The sequence below is a fragment of the Rhinichthys klamathensis genome, unplaced genomic scaffold, assembly GCF_029890125.1.
Source record: "Rhinichthys klamathensis goyatoka isolate OS25496 unplaced genomic scaffold, OSU_Roscu_1.1 h1tg000509l_1, whole genome shotgun sequence".
In the NCBI taxonomy this organism is placed as follows: Eukaryota; Metazoa; Chordata; class Actinopteri; order Cypriniformes; family Leuciscidae; genus Rhinichthys; species Rhinichthys klamathensis.
Window position 1 is genome coordinate 473948 of NW_026606990.1, and position 20670 is coordinate 494617.

At 40.0% G+C, this 20670-nt stretch overlaps 1 protein-coding gene across 17 annotated transcripts in view; it reads left to right on the forward strand.

Annotated features, from left to right (window-relative positions):
• The window catches only part of LOC130072826 (protocadherin gamma-A12-like), a 163813-nt gene extending 143360 nt beyond the window's left edge, over nt 1–20453 (forward strand). For 16 of the 17 annotated variants that reach the window (XM_056238127.1, XM_056238123.1, XM_056238126.1 and 13 more), the window contains exons 2-4: nt 9235–9293; nt 18302–18399; nt 20166–20453. In XM_056238127.1, coding sequence (XP_056094102.1) covers nt 9235–9293; nt 18302–18399; nt 20166–20437 — 429 coding nt within the window. In that variant the 3' untranslated portion in view covers nt 20438–20453. Of the gene's footprint in view, nt 1–874; nt 3551–9234; nt 9294–18301; nt 18400–20165 lie in introns of those variants that run through there. The other variant, XM_056238114.1, reaches the window with a different exon arrangement.
• The last annotated feature ends 217 nt before the right edge of the window (nt 20454–20670 follow it).

Consider the following 20670-nt stretch of genomic DNA (forward strand, 5'->3'; position numbering starts at 1 on the left):
AATATTTTTTAGGTTATTATTATTATTATTATTAAATAGCAGAACTGCACTGACCAGGACATTCATCCAGCCCCTCCTTACTCAACCATTCCACATGGAGCAGAGAGCATTGATGTTTGACAGACAAGTGACATTCATCCATAGTGACTTTAATCCTGAGAACATTTTTTTAAGCCTATATACTATATATTAATTATATTAATTCAAAAACTTTATATATATAATATTTAAATATTTTTTAAAAAATCCTAAATATTTTTTTCAAATCCTAATAAATATATATATATTTATAAAATATATAATCCTAATATACATATATAAATATATTAGTTTTAAGATTACAAATAAACAGAAGATCTGTCTTACAACGAAACACTTAAGCTTTTGTTAATCAAATGTTATGGGATAAAGAGGGGATAATAAAATCTCTCTTGTTGAAACTGCTCCGTCTAGTGGCCTGTCGTTGTAGTAAGTTCGTCTTGAAGACTGCTGTAGAGTTTGTTTTTTATTAAAATCGCCCTGATATAATTTCTCATCACTGGCTTATCATTATAAAACATATAATTGCGTATTTATTACCGTGAAACGCAACACTGTGTTGTCAGTATATGTGTTCAATGGTTTTGTGGTCTGTGGCGATGTTCACAAACTGGCAGCATTTCTTTCAGTATTTAATGCTGTTTATCTGGGCTCGTAAATATTTTAAACCACATGCCATGGGATCACAGGCATGTGCGCTGGAAACAGGTCGACCTGAGCTGTGAAAGCTTCTCCACACTCTAGGGGAAGTGCGTGGGTCTCACTCTCTCTATGTGTGAGTGTGTGTGTGTGATAGGACGGGCCTCTTTGTGACTCAGTCTCCGCCCTGTTGCGCAGCGGAGGCGCAGCTAATTCAGGGAGTTTGGGAGAAGAGCTAGATGGAGGACTGTGTTTCCTCTCGTGTAATTTCCCGAAAGGTTTACAGCCATCATGAATTATGTTAAACTTCTTTATTCACCCCGCGCGATTTGGATTGCGTTGCGCACGACATCGTAGCGCCGCTTTAACTGGAATATGGATTCTATAAGACGAAAAAGTTGATACTTTTCCCTTCCCCGGATCGCTCATAATGGAGCGGAGACGCTCGTGGCCCGCGCTCTGCCTCGCGCTCTCCCTCATGCACCTCTCAATCGCGTCTGGTGGGCTCCGTTATTCGGTACCGGAGGAACAGAAGCCGGGGTCTTTCGTTGGGAATATAGCGAGAGATTTGGGTCTCATCACCACAAGGATTACTGAAAGAAACCTACAGGTCATGAAAGAATCTAACGCGCAATTTTTCGAGGTAAATCCTAACGGTGTCTTAGTTATTAGAGAGACGATAGATAGGGAGCGCATGTGCGCGTTAAGTTCGACTTGCTCTTTGCACCTTCAAATTATTCTTCAGAACCCTATAGAAATCCACAGAGTTCTTGTTCAGATTGACGATGTGAACGACAACGCGCCGCAGTTTCCCAACGTGAATTCATCACTCGAGATTTCTGAGGCGACCGCTCCGGGAACGCGATTCCGTTTGGAAAGCGCACGCGATCCCGACGTGGGCATTAACTCCCTGCGCACGTACAGCCTCTCCTCGAGCGACTATTTTGTTTTAAACGTGGAGACTAAAAGCGACGGCAGCAAAATTCCAGAGCTCGTCCTGGAAAAGGCTTTGGATCGTGAGACACAGGCCGGGTTTCGCCTCTCGCTCACGGCCGTGGACGGAGGACAACCGGAGAAATCCGGAACCACACTCCTGCTTATTAGGGTGCTGGACGTCAATGACAACTCGCCCGTGTTTGACGAGCCGGTGAAAAGGGTTAGTCTCTTGGAAAACTCTCTTCCAGGTACACTTGTGACAAAACTGAATGCCACTGATGTAGACTCTGGGATAAATGGGAAAATTTCCTACTTATTCAGTAAATACACACCAGAGAGAATCCTTAAAATGTTCAGTGTTGATTCTAAATCGGGGGAAATCCGTGTTGTGGGGGATGTGGATTATGAGGAAGCTAATGTGTATGACATCACGGTTCAAGCCCGGGACGGAGGCTCTCCCGCCATGGAGGGATCATGCAACATCAAAGTGGAAATAATCGATGTGAACGATAACACTCCGGAGGTGACACTAACCTCCCTAACCAGCCCCATCCGGGAGGATGCGGAACCCGGCACTGTCATCGCCTTGATCAGTGCAAAAGACTTCGATTCTGGGGACAACGGGAAAGTGACACTTAGAGTATCTCATGGACTTCCGTTTAAATTAAAGTCAGCGTTTGGCGAACACTACACACTTGTGACTGACGGACGTCTAGACAGAGAGGCCATTGATGAGTACACTGTTGTTGTCACGGCGACCGACTCCGGCTCGCCTCCTCTATCCTCCCAGAAGATGTTTGCGGTCCGTCTGTCAGATGTGAATGATAATGCTCCAGTGTTCTCGCAGAACTCCTACTCAGTGGATGTAGCTGAAAATAACGCTCCCGTCACTCCAATAGTAAGCGTTTCGGCTTCGGATCCCGATGTGGGCGACAACGCTCGCCTGTCTTACTCCATCCTACCGACCAGCATCCACGGCGGCCCCGTCTCCTCGTACGTCTACATAAACCCAGAGAATGGGAACATCTTCACCATGCGCTCTCTGGACTACGAGCAGATGAACGCGTTTAAGATCGAGGTTCAGGTGCGTGATGCCGGATCACCTCCGCAAGCATCTAATGTAACCGTGCACGTTTTTGTGGTCGACCAGAACGACAACCCTCCCGTCGTCCTTTATCCTGTCCACTCTGAAGACACGGGGCTCCAGCTGACCGTCCCACACGCCGCCCCCGTCGGACACCGCGTGAACAAGATCGTGGCCGTCGACCCCGACAGCGGTCACAACGCGTGGCTCTTCTACAGCATCGCTCCCGGGGACGATTCCTCGCTGTTTCACATCGAACCGCACACGGGAGAACTGCGCACCACACAGAAGCTCATGGACGATGAACAGGGTGGTAAAACTCACCCAGCTTACAGCTTCGTGGTGGTCGTGCGAGACAACGGACAGCCAGCTCTGTCCACTAGCGTTTCGGTCACGGTCACCATAGAGGAGAAAAGCGCAGACAAATCGACAGACTTCCGAATCATCCAACACAAGGGGACCGGAATGACGGACGTCACGTTGTACCTCATAATCTCCCTGGGTTGTGTGACTTTGGTGTCGCTGTTGACCATGGCTGTGCTCTTGGTACGATGCATCAGGCACAAGGATGGTTCGACGTGCTGCTATTCCAGGACGGGTTTCCGTTCCCGGCACACTTACCAGCAGAGAGCCCATAAGGACCTCCACCTCCAGCTTAACACTGATGGACCCATTAGATATATGGAGGTGGTGGGAGGGCCTCAAGATCCTCACACACGGACCTACAGGCCCTGCTACTCAACGCTCTCCAGCAGGAGCGACTTTGTGTTTGTCAAGACTCCCATGTTGAGTCATAACAACACACTAAACATGACTTTGACTAGGAAGCACTTAATGAACTCAGCCAATGAGGTGAGGGCATACTCATCCCCACAGCCAATCAAATTCTTCACTGTTGTGTCACTAATGAATTTTCTCTTTATTGCGTCTCTTCTGCTCACCGAGGTTGTGTTTGATTAAAAATACAGTAAATTATACAATTTATAATGATTGTTTTTTATTTGAATGTTTTAAAATGTCATTTATTCCTGTGGTCAAAGCTGAATTTTCAGCATCATCACTCCAGTCTTCAGTGTCACACGATCCTTCAGAAATCATTCTAATATGATGATTTAATGCTCAAGAAACATGTATGATCTTTATCAATGTTGAAAGCAGTTGTGTTGCTTGCATATTTTTGCGGAAATGGTTATAGATTCTTTTTTCACCTCAATTCTTTCGACGTTCAAAAAGAAAAGCATTTATTTAATAGAAATCAAACATGTTGCTTGAGCAGCAAATCATCATATTATTCTGATTTCTGAAGGATCATGTGACACTGAAGACTGGAGTAATGATGCTGGAAATTCAGCTTTGACCACAGGAATAAATTACATATTACAATATATCCACATAGAAAACATTTCTTATAAATTGTACAAATATTTCACAATATTACTCTATTTTTACTGCATTTTTTGAGCAAATTAATGCAGCCTTGGTTAGCAGAAGAGACTTCTTTCAAATATATATATTTTTTGAAATCATAATGATTCCAAACTTTTGACGGGTAGTGTAGGTGGGAAAGAATTTGGGGAAATGTTTCAAACTCAGGGCTGATTATTACTCACGTTGAAGCCTTTTTGTGTGTTTTCCCTAGTTTCTCAATGTTTTAGGAGCATAGTTTTGTTTCATATGATGCAGCTGGGTAATGTGTTAAATATGTGTACGTCATAGTGCAACTGGCTTCCAAAAACTGCACTAGACTGGCAGGGTGTGAGTCCTGTGACTCAACAGGAAGACGGAGGAAGAACAAAGAAAAGATGAAAAGTGGGAACACAAGGGAAAAGAGTGTCGATCAATTAGAACAAAAAGAAAAGCGTTTAGCAAAAGTCTGGATGGTGTCAGACAAGAAGGGAGGAGAAAATGAAGACACAGTAAGGAAAGAGGCTTAGAGAGTATTGGAATAACATGAACTTTGGGATTTTAGAGTTGGAAACATGGTTGTCAGGGGGATCACAGATTTAGATTAGTGATAAAATCCAATGTAAAATCTGTGTCCTGAAGCAAAAAACATTTGAGAACTGTTTTTACTTCAGGACCAAGTGGAGATGCTTGTACCAAAACTGTTTACCGTACAAAAGTAAACAAAAATGTCTTCTGGTTCCCAACTGATGGGTCACGGACAGCAGAAATATAGAGCAGACATCAAGAATGTACAGAACAGAAACTCTACAGCGAGGTTGAAAGAGACATGGACAACAGATGGACAGGAAGAGGAACAGACCGACAGATAGAAGTGAGGTTTTGGATGGGGGGAAGGAAAAGGCGGGAATATGACGAATGGAGAGAGAGAACGAGGAAGTAGGTTGTGGAAGAAAGAGGTGGCGGAATAACAGGATCCCAGAGGCCATTCGTTGACCCCTGACTTCCTGTTGTGCTGAACTCAAGTTATTGATTCCATACGTCTGAGTCATGTGACCTACTGAGTAGTGTGTGTGTGTGAGCGTGTGTGTGTCACAACGGGGTTATCCCATAGGCAACTGGGATTTACAATTCTCATTTCCATGAACTCTTGAGTAGGAATTGTCAGTTCATATTTGCAAGTTTCTCCTGGTGTCTACACTCTAAACAATGCTGAGTTGTTTTAACCCAAATTTGGGTAAAATATGGACAAACCTAAATGTTGGGTTAAAAATGTAATTTCAAATTTTCAACTTTCACTTTCAACTGTAAATTTTTTAATTGCATTTTCTAACCCAACATTTGGGTTTGTCCATATTTGACCCAAATTTGGGTTGAAACAACCCAGCATTTTTTAGTGTATGGCACATGAATGAGTTTTGGGCAAGTGTTATATGAGTTTGCTGTTCGTTGAAACCGAGTTCCTCTTTAATCTCCTGTGTTTATGTCTATTGAGGGATGAGTCTAAGGAATGGAGATTTTCCTCTTTTTCTTTCTCCCATTCCGGACATAATGTCCCATCTATAAGTCTCTTGAGAGTCGTTTTGTCTCTCGGGTCGCTGGGCTGCCATCTGGCTCTGCTATCATGACACGTGCTGTGTGTGTGTGTGTGTGTGATAGAGAGAGAGAGAGAGAGATGGGCATGTGAGTTCAATAGAAATGGAAGAATCCCTAATGGACCTGAGGACAGAAAGAGGTGTGTGTGTGTGTGGTCCTGTTTATTACTAATCTTCTTGTTTTACACCTTTTCTATTTCACCCCATCACTAAAACCTTTTTGACTGTCATTTTCCTTTTCTCATCTTCTTCCATCTTGATCATATTGTTCTTTAAAAATGTTTCATGATTAAAATGTTTAGCATTTTCATGAAAAATAAGCACAGTTTACTCACAATTCTCATTACTGTAATGCAAACCAAAATATTCATTAAACTCAAAAGTAGTTTCTTTATTTACAATAAAGATTTTTTATTTGAGGAAATGTGCTTAGCTGTGAAAAATGAACTCAGATGTTCCTAAAATTACACTTCATCTGTTTGAATGCCAATATTTATGTAAAAACAGTACATGCGCGGCAGGTTTATGAGGCATCGTTCTACCTCTGACCAACATACTTCATGCGGTCTGGAGATTTGTTACTTTCTGGATTTGTTGACCTTCTTCAGTCATGTTATGACAGGAAACATATTTCATGACGTTCTGCCAGATTTGTCCATGTTTTCAGATTAACCCATTTCCGTGTTGCCATTGCTTTTCTCTTAAGCACTTGTAGTGTCCTACTTTTATTCTTTTTTAGCTTTGACCGTCCTGATCGGTATAATCAATCAAACTGAATTCATCTGTGCTAATCGCACAACCACGGTGCTGGGTTGTCGCTTTACTAGTCAGAAGAGTCAATAATTAACTATTGTCAAGGTTTAGTCCTATGCATCTGCCCTTCTGTTTTGAGTGATAATGTGTGTACAGTTTATACAGAGAGTGGCATGTTACTCCTGCTGAGTGTTTATAAGATATACAAATAAAACTAGATCTTTACGGAATCAGGTACCTTCCTGTTCAGTGTTTAAAATACGGTGGGGGACGTTTCTCTATTGTGTGGTCAGGATGTATGGCACATAGAGGTTTTCCGTGTGATCTATGAGGGAGGATGTCCTGGATAAATCGAGGTTGTTCATCCACAGGATCTTTCAGGTTTGATATACTGATCCAGATGTGGTTCGTGTGTGTGTGTGTGCACCAGATGTAAAGCTATAGATTAAGGCCAAATGTTTGTGAGTTATATTTATAATAAGAATAAGCCGTTTTTCTAAGTGGGCTAATATAGTTCAGTATCTGTAAGTTGAATGTGTGCATACAGTCCAATGTCTTTGGCTCAGTCAGAATTGAATTATTTTTATGTTTTTTTTTTTTCAGGCTTTAGACTGATTTGATACACACACATTTTGCAATAGTGTCTGTAGTGTTGTTTGAGTGTGTGTATGTTTGTACATAGGTGTGTTTCATCCTGCTTTGCCATGTGAGCAGAGCATTAGTTTGTTTACAAATGTCACACAGTCCTAGGCGTATCTGGTGTATGTGTGTGTGTGTGTATTGGGAGCATGACATCTATTGTGTGTTATTTGTATAAATATTCAGGATGTAAATACCATTATTTGAGAGGACACTACCAACCTTCAACTTTGACTTTGAGTCCTCCATGGCGATGGTCTGCTTGTTGCAATTATAAACACTAAATATTCTTGAATTCAAAATGGAATACATTGAGGTTTGATGACAACAATGTAACATACCACTGTTTGATGGTTATTGTTGATACTGTTTCAGATTTGTACACATGGTAGGTGATGCACAGTATCCTCATGATGGGAAAGACAGGCGCCTCAATATGGAAGATGTTTCTGACATTCCTGCAGGCGGATGTAACCTTCACGCTCACTCGCTCCACACTCGTTCTGCCCTCGCTGAAAGAGCGTTTTGTACACATTAGGATATGCAGGAGTCATTACTGTCTGAAAGGCTCTGACCCTGAATATGAATAATGTTTCGATCTTTCTCATTGTTCTGATTAATCTGGTGTGGTTGGGTTCATATGTGTACAGACTGAGGCGAGTCATGGGGTTTTGTTTGAGAGGTTTAGGATTGTGTGTTTATGGGTGTGATTGGCTATACTCCGCAAACAAAACTGGTCACAGAAATGCTCTAAATCGAACAAAACTTTCATTCTGGGGACATTTACAAATGTACAAATTAAATTAAATGATTTTTTTGTTCTAAATATGCTAAATGCTAATGATTCAGGTCAGGTTTATGCTAGTATAGTTATTAGGTTTACAATTGTGTGTTTTGGCTATACTCCGCAAACAAAACTAGTCACAGAAATGCTCTAAATCGAACAAAACTATCATTTTGGGGACATTTATAAATGTACAAATTCATTTTTTTTTAATTGAAATATGCTAAATGCTGATGATTCAGGTCAGGTTTATGCTAGTATAGTTATTAGGTTTACAATTGTGTGTTTTGGCTATACTTCGCAAACAAAATTGTCCCCAAAAGTTGTTTAAATCAGACACACAAAAAAAAATAATCAGACAGTTTTCTCAGACAGTTTTGTTTAGTTTAATATAGTTATTATAATTAGCTGTATATATATATATATAAAAAAAAAAAAAACCAATATAAGCCAACACTCATTTACATAGTTCATGTGTGTATTCTCTGTTGTGTGTTCTTATTTCATCTGGCGTTTGTGGTTGTTGCTTTTGATGCAAATATGTCCTGTGGTTCCGTGATTCTGCATGTGCATTGTTTGTGTTTCTGATATATGGTTGAAAAAAGGTATTGCCCTTTGTTTTGTTTTTTCTTGTTGAAATACGTGGCATCATAGAACTAAATGGGCTGTAAATGCCATTTTATGTTTTGGACTTTAGTGTCTCTCTTTGTTTATCTGTGATCCTCTCTGTCTCCTCTCTTCTCTTTCTGTCTATTTATTCATTTGGTTTTGATTAATTTGGCAGTTCACTGTCCAATAAGAGAATGCAGATGAAAAAAAAAATTGCGGAGAGGCTTTTATTAATGTGTTTTTGAAGTATTATACAGTATATAAGCATTTTTATTTGGGGGTTTGTGAGATTTTATAGAGATAATGCGCAGTGTAAGTGTTTGCTGTCCTGAGGATGGAATCACAATGGCCTTTCTGTCTTTGACCCAATTAGTCACAGAGCTTGTTTCTCACTCACTGCAACGATCCTGCTGTGTGTGTGTGTGTGTGTGTGTGTTATTTAACACCCATTGATTTCAAATGAAACCTCTATAAGTCGTTTGTCAAAGTTGCTTCTGACATTCATTTAGATTTTATTACATAGTGCCAAAGGAAACATGAGCACGATGAAGTGAAAAGGTCTCTCGTTCTCATGGTTTGGTCACATGCTGTGTCCTCAAGGTCACACTGAATGCAGTCACCACATACAGGATACACACTTACATCATTCCTCTGTCACCATGGCAACAGCGAGGTCACACAAATACTCTCACAAATATCTTAACTTTTCTTTTTATGTCATTACTCATGTTTTTCCTTTTGTCTCATTACAGCAAAAACCACCCACTGCTGACTGGCGCTTCACCCAGAACCAGAGGCCCGGGCCCAGCGGGTGAGTAACACACGCACACACACACACACACGTTCACTAAGATTTGCATTATGTAAATGCACAAAGTCACCTCTATTCAAAAACATTTGCGTTGAATAAATGGTTAGCACACATTGAGGTGCATACATATGAGGATATAGAGCAAGAGATGGCATACAGAAGTAGATTTGCATAAATATATGACATGCACCTGGGAAACTCGAATGTCGTGACAACGACTTAAGGTACAATTCAGAAACATAACATAAAAGTAGTATGAACAAAAGAAAGAGCCTATGTTACAATAAACACAAACTACACCTGAATTCAAAATGATAAAAATATTCATTTCTATCACTTTTTTAAATTTATTTTTACATGGGATCAATACTAAATGTGAAGCAAATCATGAAAATTGAATGATTAACACCTTTTGCTACTGCCTTTCCCATTGATCTCAATAGACTATATAAATCTGTATTATAGATCAGTGTTTGCACCATGTTTCAAACCAACACGGCCCTTCCAACGGCGTAACTCGTGTATCATCTAGAATTCAGAGTTTCCCACTCGTAAATTCATGTATTCGTAATCATCACGATATTTCTGACTCCTTGAAAGACACAATAGGCTGTGTACAATTTTTGCATGCACATACTGTGCACAGTGTACGTACTGCATATTGTTTAAATAAGACACTTTAGTAAACCTTACCCTACTCCAAAGAGAAAGAGAGAAACAAAAAGAGACAGAAACTAGCTGTGGTCTGAATCTTAATGTTCTTCTCTTCTTAACAAAATGGCTGCTGTTATTCAAGCACTTACCCCTCCACCCCCAATGCCTCAATCTGCCAAGAGACAGAGAGAGAGAGAGGGGCCAGAAAGAGTAAAAGAGGGGGACAGTGAGGTTTATTGCCATGCTAATGCCTGTTATAGTCAATACATTGTGCTGAAACTGATTGGTGCCATTAAGATGCCAAAGGGCTTTGACGCTTTGACTATTTCAGTGTGATTGACAGCGACTCATCCAATCAGGTGCTCTTTAGGGGGAGGGGCCGGTCACAGGCAGCCAATAAGGTCCCGATTCTCTCGTGTGCCAGTTTTCACAACTCATCGGTTTCCATAACAGATGTTACACAACACATTCCATCCTGACAGGACCCAGTTTGAAAGAAGCCATTTGGAAGAAATTAAATCTTTTTGTTTAGTTTAAATTGGCAGTGCTACATATATAGCAGCGGGCCCAAAGCCCTTTGTGTTGTTAGCAGGGTTCTTATAGTTAACTAAACCTAAAAACTTTGTCACTTGAAGTTACTTACAATGACACAAATTTGTTGTAGGATTTACTTGAAAAAGCTAGGAAACAATTTTCACTCAGAAATGGCTAATTTCACAATTAGTTAGAAAGTTACACATGGAATTGACATTTTAAGACTGAAATAGTATTTTCCAGTAAAACATACTCTAGTAGTCTTTGTAAAAATAAACACATTTTTACAATGTAGTTGCCAAAGCAACACTTCTCATTTTTATTTAGTTTAACCTGATGTCTTCAAATAACTAAAAATAACACTGGAATAAAAATTAATTAAATAAAAACTATATAGCACGTTAATGACAACTAAAACTACTAAAAATGACAAAAACACAAAATGAATAAAACTTGAACTTTGTTCAAAATATATTATTTAAAATAATAATGCAAACTTTAATAGATACTAAAGTAACAACATAATGGTTGTCCGTCGTTCAAGCAATAGTTCACCTGAAAATGAAAATTATCCCATGATTTACTCCCCCTCAAGCCATCCTAGGTGAATATGACTTTCTTCTTTCAGCCGAACACAATCAGAGTTATATTAAATAATATTCTGGCTCTTCCCAGCTTTCTAATGGCATTGATAGTGTCCGAATTTTCGAAGCTCCAAAAAGCGCATCCATAAGAGTAATCCATACGACTCCAGTGGGTTATTAAAGGCCTTCTGATGGCGAAGCGATGGGTTTTTGCTGGAAGCCAGTGATTAGAGTTTACAGGTGCGCATGCAGGGATTGTAAATGCAATGTACATTCACATTTCTTCATTTGTAGCTTTCAATAGCAGTTGTCATACCCTGCATTCAGACATAACAGGGGAGATAAACAGCTCATGATGCTGCTGTTAGTTCTCGTGCTCGAGTTGGCAATTTGGCAGAAATTTCAGCTTTGAAAAGCAAATTTCAACAGCCTAATGTCCATGTCCTAACCAGACACTTTAGTAAACCTTACCCTACTCCAAAGAGAAAGAGAGCAACAAAAAGAGACAGAAACTCTTTTGATACGAGTTCCAGCGTTTGTCTGTCCATACCAGACTCGACCGAGACAAGACAAAATCAATCAAAAATCACAGCCAATCAGAGGAGCGTGTGGGCGGGCTCTTCTCTGTAAGCTTGCATTCGCAACGAAATGGATAAAATACAATATCAAATTCCTAAACACTATTTTAACTAGGGATGCACCGATCCACATTTTTTCACTTCCGATCCGATCCCGATACCTGAATTTGGATATCGGCCGATACCGATACTTTTCCGATACCAGAGCTGTGTTTGCTTTAATATTATTATTATCATTATTGTTGATTTTATATGATGCTGAAATAAACTCCTCTCTACAGGCAAGTATGATATGTACGTATGTATGCATGTCAATATATATATATATATATATATATATATATATATATATATATATATATATATATATATATGTTAAACAATAGATAAACAAAAGATAGACAATTAAACAAAGATACACATTATACAGGCCTACACAGTGCTTTAATTTCAGGAAGGTCTACTAACATTATTCAGGTATGGTCTAAAAATAATTATAATAAAGTAATCAAAAGTAAAATAGCACTGCAAAGTTTATCATAGATAGATTTATGCTTATTAAAGCTAAAGTTATTCATTCAAAAGCTGTGAGTGATTTTCTCTTTGCCTTTTGTTGTTTGATTCTCAGTAATGGAGCAATCGTCAGCATGTTTATTAGACTGCTTCCCCTTTAAGAACGAGTGCACCATATTTTCTCCCAACTATTTCCATAACTACGTCCATTTTAGACATAAACTGTTTAAGTGAATCTCCAAGCCGGTCATTTTGACATTTTTGTGTAGGCTACATTTGATCGTTTAGACGTGCATATGAAGCCCAAAGTATAATGTGCTTTTCTCGTTGCGGTCTGTTTCGGAGCGCGCGACGCGGGAACAGCTTCTCTTGCGCAGATTTTTGTGCTTTTAATAGCTTTTTTTATTATTAAAAGCGTCCCGCAATTTAGCAACTGTAGAGACTGCATTTTACAACAATCACCGATCATGCTGATGGGCTGTCGTGTTGTGCGCGCTGTGGCCCCGCGTGAGAGATCTCTCTCTTTCTCTTCTGGACTGCGAATAGCAAACATGCATCACAGACAAATGGTTTAATTAATACGGCTTTGCAAACATTGCATTTTGCTGTCTTGCTCTGCTGTGGTGTTTCCAGTGTGAAGTATTTCCACCATAGGATTTCCACACAACATGTTGGCAGCTCAACGCTATCCTGCTAGCTGGCTGCAAACTGCGGAATGGATTTCCTGAGGGGGGGTCTCTGTGTCTCATTGAGCCGTGCCTCCGTTCAGGATATCCATTCCACAGTTTGCAGCCAGCTAGCAGACTAGCCGGCGGGCCGCGGGAATCACTTTTGGAGTCGTTTCAGCAGACTACGTTAAAGCGCAGACATGGCTCATGGATATCGGATATCTCCGCAGGTTGGATCGGGAAAATCCGATACGTGAATTACGCTGGTATCGGTCCCGATACCGATACTGGATCGGATCGGCCCCATCCCTAATTTTAACATGATTAAATATACATACTGAGTGACTGAAACAATCTCTTTTTTTTTATCACAGAATACATTTGTTTGTTCACCTTGAGTTGACAGTTTGAACACTGTTGTTTCCTTTCATTTATTTTCAAGATCTGAGATGAATTAGCCTATCCATTGTATGTCCATAAAGGTCACGAAAAACAAAACTGACTCAATAATACTAACACTTACTATTCTTTTATTTATTCTTTAAATAACACTTACTTATTTGAGATTTGGGTCAAATGTAAAGTGCTTTACAAATAAAATTTATTATTATTATTATTATTCTATATCTATTATATAATAAATTCCTTGCGACGTGTGCTGCGGTCTAGCTGAGACTGGTCGTGACATTTGCATATTGTTGCCCTATTGTTGATTTGACTGCTTCTATTGCTCTCTTTATTTGGATAAAAGCGTCTGCTAAATGATTAAATGTAAATGTAAAACGACATTCAAACTCACATTAAGTTCTTTTTACATTATATAAAGCACATAATCTGCACCTGAGATCATCACTGTCATACTTTGTATGTTGTTTCATCTGCAATTAACGCCTCAGAATAGAAACTTTGTAACATAGAATCACGATTTCGTATTGTTGTTAAGTCTGTGCTTTGTGATTGCACGCAGTATCAATAATGTGCATTAATAATGTCAAAACTGTGATGTGCAGTGAAATGTCCCGGTGTGTATGCTGTGTAAACGAGTGTTCTCGTCGATACGCTTGCTGTGCTTTTTGGAGATTTGATGTTTTATAGACTCGATATTCCCAGACAGCAATATAGTGTCGGCCCAGATCCGGCCCACATCTGGTATCTGGTACTCGTGGATTCCACACGGTTTATAAATAAAATATAGTTTTCTTACAAAAACCCGACGCTTCGCTTCAGAAGGCCTTTATTAGGTTATTTAGGATTACTCTCATGATTGATGGATGCGCTTTTTGAAGCTTCAAAAACTCGGGCACTCACAATAAAAAACTGGGATAAGATCGAATATTATTTAATATAACTCTGATTGTGTTTGACTGAAAGAGGAAAGTCATATGCATCTAGAATGTCTTTTTGGGTGAACTATTTATTTCAGTTTGGTTGTCCTATATTTCCTCATTTCCCACCAAAACATCATAGTTAATCTTTTTTCCAGCTCCTTCAAGCCCCAGTCCACACATGTAAGATGGACGCCGTCGAGCAGGCTGAGGTATTGAAGTGTAGCTAGTCTCCCTGCTCGCTCCTGTAGCTTTCTCCCTGGATCATCCGAGTCTATTGGTGCTGTGTGAGTGTCCAATAGTGGCGCTGGGGCCCTCAGGGGCCGTTCTGCTCGTAGAATAGAATGCAGTGTGTAGCGTTGTGCCTTGTACACTAGTGTGTGATTAGCTTTGTTGCAGTGCATCGGCATCACATGGTTTTGGAGCTGTGAAGGGAATTGCACAACATACTGTACGTAATGTCCTTTTGTGTAAACATTTGTAAGGGGTTTTATGAATGAATAGCTATAGACCAGGGGTCGGGAACCTATGGCTCGCGAGCCACATCTGGCTCTTTGGCAAAAATCATGTGGCTCGCGAGGTCTCTCACTCTCAACCAACAAACGAGCGATAAAAAAAATTAAAACATCAATAGAGATCGGCTCTCTGCCGAAAAATCAGCCAATTACAATTCCCTTGTAGGCCTACAGCCTACCAAAGTTAATGAAAAGTTTATGATAATATTATATTCATGTTGTACCGGCAAAAGTGCGTATTCAGTGCTGGTCGCGAGTGTCACGAGTCATCAGAGCAATCAAAAACCACTTACGTCTCTGTGGTAACCTACTGTACAGCTCCTGCACTGGGATTCAAGCAGCTGCAGGTTGTTTAAGGTAGGCCTAATGGCGAAAAGCAGCAAAAAATGTAAAATAAGGCTATATAAACTTTAATATATCATTTTATTGAAACCGGTGCTTTGCTGTGCAGAGACATTTCGAAACATTTCACCCGCTGGTACTTTCACTTTCGCCGCAGAGACCCTTTATGACACATGATAAATGTGTCGTATTTTTGATAATCCATGCAGATTTCAGTTGACGATTCTGTTTAAAGTAATTAATAACAAAACATGAACGAATGAGAGAAAAAAAGAGCAGGATGTGCTTTATATTGAAAAGAAATATTAAAAGCGCGATAAGCCGGGAAAGAGAACGGAATTCTACTGGCAGGATGCTGTGCGCTCCGAGCGCAACACGGACAAGCTAACACAGCATAGTAGACGGCCAAATAAACAGAAATATATCGAAATGCCAAGTCGAGTATTCACGTAAACACAGTAGATGTAAGTAGGCTACTGTGTGCATTCTCTCTCTCTCTCTCTCTCTCTCTCTCTCTCTCTCTCTCTCTCTCTCTCTCTCTCTCTCTCTCTCTCTCTCACACACACAGAGAGGATTTATGCTCATCAGTTGGTAACTCAATCTCACAGTGAAAGCCCTTCACAATTAATACATGTTGAAACTTTATTGTTTGCTGAATATTTGTTTGTTTTTAATTGTCTATGGACCTAATAATTACTTCTGTTGAAATTTTATTGAAAAAAGCACGTCTTTAATAATAATATATATATTTTTTTTTTACTGTGGCTCTTTTGGAAAAATGCATTAACCAAAAATGAAAAAATGGCTCTTTGGACAAAAAAGGTTCCCGACCCCTGCTATAGACAATGACATCTTAGACCATCTTTTTGCCAATCTGGTCCACAGGAAGTGATTATTCAACCACAGGATGTGATAATGCTGACCACAGGAAGTGTGATTTCCTGATGAGACGCTGATTTTGGAGAAGTGAGGCGTCTTATCTTCACGCTGGTGAACAGGGACTGTTGTGTGTCGATCTGAAGTGTTGTGGCAGGATATGCGAGTTAACCCGGTTGACATTGTTCAAGCTGCGATGGTGAAGTGGTTAAAGATCTGAGCTGGTGTCCTGAAGGTCACAGGGTTGATCTCAGACCGTGACCCTCAAACTCTCAGTACTGATGCTTCTTATATGAAATGAATTCAGATCAGCTCTGGTTCTCATTAGGGCTGTTCACTCTAAAACAACATCACCCTGTTTCCCCCCTCATCTTGGCACTGTGAGTTTATCCCTTTTGAAATGCTTGGCAAAAACAAGCAAAAAAAGTCTTTCCCTTCTCAAGTCTCTTTCTGCTTTTCATTCTTTCACCCATTCCTTCTGTCACTTTTTCCGTCATATGCTTAAATTCCATTTTTTTTGTTAGATTTATTTATTTTCTTTCTTTTTTTCTGTCTTTCTTTCTTTTTTTCTGTCTTTCTTTCTTTTTTTCTCTTTCTTTCTTTCTTTCTTTCTTTCTTTCTTTCTTTCTTTCTTTCTTTCTTTCTTTCTTCCTCTCTCTCTCTCTCTCTCTCTCTCTCTCTCTCTCTCTCTCTCTCTCTCTCTCTCCTCTGTCTTTGAGTGTGTTTTGGTCCCGTCCTGCGGTGGCTCGTGTCTTGTATGCAGATGTTGTGCTGGGCCGTTGTGGTTAGTCTGGTGTCTGTGGTGTTAGACTGGTTCACAGCTGCTGGCCTCATATAAGACAGGAAGAGAGACCCCGACTTCCTTTTAAACCCTTTCAGAGACACATGGCCTTTAGCATTAGCATCTTATCCTCTCTTTGTACTGAAGATGCTTGTTAGTTATTCAAACTTCTTTGTAGTATGTCCATACAGACCATGAGATGGTGTGATTCTCTGAACGCACATTGGATCATAAGATCAAATTCTATGCAACATTTTATAAATGAGGCCCAAGAACAGTAAACGGTGCATATATTAGTTGTGTTTTTTTATTGTTTGGGTTTATACTTAATAACTGTAATTGCATTAATGCCTTTTATCAAGTTTCTGCACATTTTTCATAATTTTATAAAAAAGCATTATGGTAATTCTCCAAGGTGAGCTGCCATTATAAAATTATTAAATTGTGATTTCTCATCAGTTAATGTTGCTTATGTAGAATTCCTCGCTCTACCCACACCGAAGCTGCTTGATTTTTGATACATTATTGTTCAAAAGTGTGGGGTCAGGAAGAATTGTTTTTTCTTTTGGAAAGAAATTAATACTTTTATTCAGCAAGGCAAGGATGCATTAAATTGATCAAAAGTGACAGTAAAGACATTTATAATGTTGCAAAATAGTCTATTTCAAATAAATTCAGTTCTTTTGAACTTTCTATTTATCAAAGAATCAAGAAAAAAATATTTGTTTGCACAAAAAAATATTAAGCAGCAGAACAGTTTTCAACATAATCATAAATGTTTATTAAGCCGCAAATCATCATATTAAAATGATTTCTGAAGGATCATGTGACACTGAAGACTGGAGTAATGATGCTGATCACAGGAATAAATGATATTTTACTACATATTCACGTAGAAAACAGCTATTTTAAATTGTAATACTATTTCACATTTTTACTGTATTTTAAATCAAATAAATGCAGCCTTGGTGAGCAGAAAAGACTTCTCTCACAGACGTGAAGAAACCCTGACCCCACACTTTAAACAGTAGTGTGTTTCCTGATGTTTGGGCACAGGATGAGGAATCTCCATTATTCCTCTCACACGCAGAGAAAAGAGGACATCCGGACTGTTTTATGAGGAACGGCGATTTGTCCTTTGTTCATGTAGTCGTTACTAATTAAGGAAAGTATTTTAAAGTCATCATTTTAAGGTTTAATTAACACATAATGTATTGTTTGTGGAGCTTTACTCTTCAAAATCAAACTTGTGTTAGAGGAGAATTAATGGCGATACATTGAAAGTGTGTTTGTTACCGACAGAAAAGAGAGTTTGTGTGTGTAATGAGGTGATTTTAGTGCGATCAGGGCTTTTGTTCACCGTGGATGCAAATTAAACAAGCCTTTGAAGACAAAGTCGCCACACATGGAAATGTTCAGTGGTTGTGTGTGTGTGTGTGTGTGTGTGTGCGTGCGCTGTAGCCGGTCGTTTTCGTTTTCCACTAGAGTTCCAACATGGTGTAGTTAAAAGTAACATGGAGGATTGAGTGTGTGTGTTAAAATGCGGGCACACACACGCTGCAGCTGTTGCTGATAGCAGCACTACAGAACGGCCTCTGTTTTGCTGACTCTTCTTCCTCTTCCTCTTCCTCTCTGCAGGGCCGCTGCCACTCCTGAGGTTGCCATGGGAACAGGACCCTGGCCCAACCCCCCCACTGAGGCCGAGCAACTCCAGGCGCTGATGGCCGCGGCCAACGGTGACAATCTCTCTCTCTCTATATATATATTAATGTCTGCGAGCATTATTATGTATTGGATTGTGCAGATTTGTAATGTTGAAAACACAGGAGAAACATGCATTCTGAGAGTGCTGGTGGTCATTTACATTATAATCAGATCACGGTTTGCATAGATTTGTGTCTGATGGGTGATCATGTTGAATGAACACTCACAGAGACAAATCTCTATAAACCACATCACAGCAGCATGACGTCATCCTCTCATGTTTCCCTGTATTCTGGGACTGAATGGGAATACATGGAAAGTGACTCATCACACATTTACTTAGTTGCTGTGGTATTTCCTCATCATTGAGACGACAGCTGCTGTTACATAAAGTTAATAACTCTACAGACTCTAATGCTAACCAAGGCTGCATTTATTTGATCAAAAATACAGTAAAATTTGTAACATTGTGAAATATTATTACAAGTTTTCTATGTGAATATATTGTAAAGGCAATTTATTCCTGTGAATTTTCAGCATCATCACTCTTCAGTCTTCAGTGTCACATGATCCTTCAGAAATCATTCTAATATGATGATTTCCTGCACAAGACACATTTATTATTATCAGTGTTGAAAACAGTTGTGCTGCTTCATATTTTTGTGGAAACTGTGATGCATTTTTTAAGGATTTTTGATTAATGGAAAGTTCAATTTAACAGCGTCTGTTTGAAATATACAGTTCTGTCCAGATTATAGACATTCACACAGACACATGAGATGCAAGTGGAATCATTTTATATTTGTTCTGCAAAGACTCTGAGACGGACGTTATCGAGTTATTCGGTTCCCGTCTGACAGTGTGTCAGTGTTTCCACTGCTCTGTCCAGTGTTGTTCTGTTCTGTGATCAGCCAATCACCAGGTTTCCATCAAAACTCAGTTGGTTGGCTTTTGTCATTGTTTGTTTTCTAGGTTAAAGTCTTTAGAATACGCTTTTACGAGTTTAAAAAGGGTTTCTGTTTCATTTCAGTTTCTGGCCTTCTAATGGTGTTTCCTTGTGTGTTTTTTTAATGCAAAGTGAATGCACTGACACTACTGGATGAACAAAACTTGAACTGAATGATGACACTATTGTCTTTGATTTAGCTTTAAAGCAGCTCTACAGAACTCATTTCTCAACACTGAACTGACTTGACACCATTATCTTCTGTAGAGCTGCTTTACAGTTTTCCTCATAAGTAATGCACTTTGCTAGCCTGGGAAAACCCAGACAACTTTCGGCAAATTTAGATTTGCTCTGAAAGTTAGTCTGGCAAAGAGCTCATTCAAGCCCATTTCCAATCCGCCGAAATCGAGGCACCAATCAGAAGCGTTGGGGCGGGCTTTACAGGATGACGACAGCGCTGGGATTTTGAAGCAGATTTTGTAGCCTACATTACAAAGATGGATGCCGTCGTCGAACATCACTCGTTCGAATCAGCTATCGCGTCTGTTTTAAGCCATTTGAACGTTTCCTTTTTGTTAAAAACCGAGCAAAGAACAACACTCGGAGATGTGTCTCCGCCGCTCTGCATACGTCATCTCCTTCATCGCTCTGATTGGGTTTAGGTCTATCCGCGACGTCCGTTGGTGACGCCCCTCTGGAAATGATTTGTCTATGACGCTTTGCCAGACCATAACTCAGTTACAACTGAGAATGGTCTGGTTTTAACCAGGCTAGCACTTTGCAGCATTGCCACTGTCATTGAACCAGTATTGTAATGAAAATCACCTAACAGAAACTCTCTTTGGTCTGCAGAGGTGAGCGAGGCGACCAACACTCTGGCCCCGGGCAGCATGGGTCTGACCACCCGCTACAGTCCTCAGTTCACCCTGCAGCACGTGCCCGATTACAGGCAGAACGTCTACATCCCCGGCAGCACTGCCACCCTGACCTCCAACCAACAGCAAGTCCAGCAGCAGCAGCAGGCCCTGCCTCCAGCACAGGTCCCCGTCCCACAACCAGAGCCGCCCAAGGCCGCCCAGACGCCCGCCAGCAAGAAGAAGTCCACCAAGAAGGAGAAGAAGTAGAGGGCCGATACGCGAGGGGGAAGTTTAGCTGGATCTGTAACCATTTCGAGAAAAATATGAGGTTAAAAAAACATTGTCAATGTAGAAACCCACTTGTCAGATTTCACACATGCATTGTTTTCCTCCTCAAGTACTGTAAAATCATTTGCATATAATTCTGATCCCTTTGTTTTTCACCTGTTCATGCTCACGTTTGCCAACCTTTAAGCGACACTATATTCCTGCGTATATCT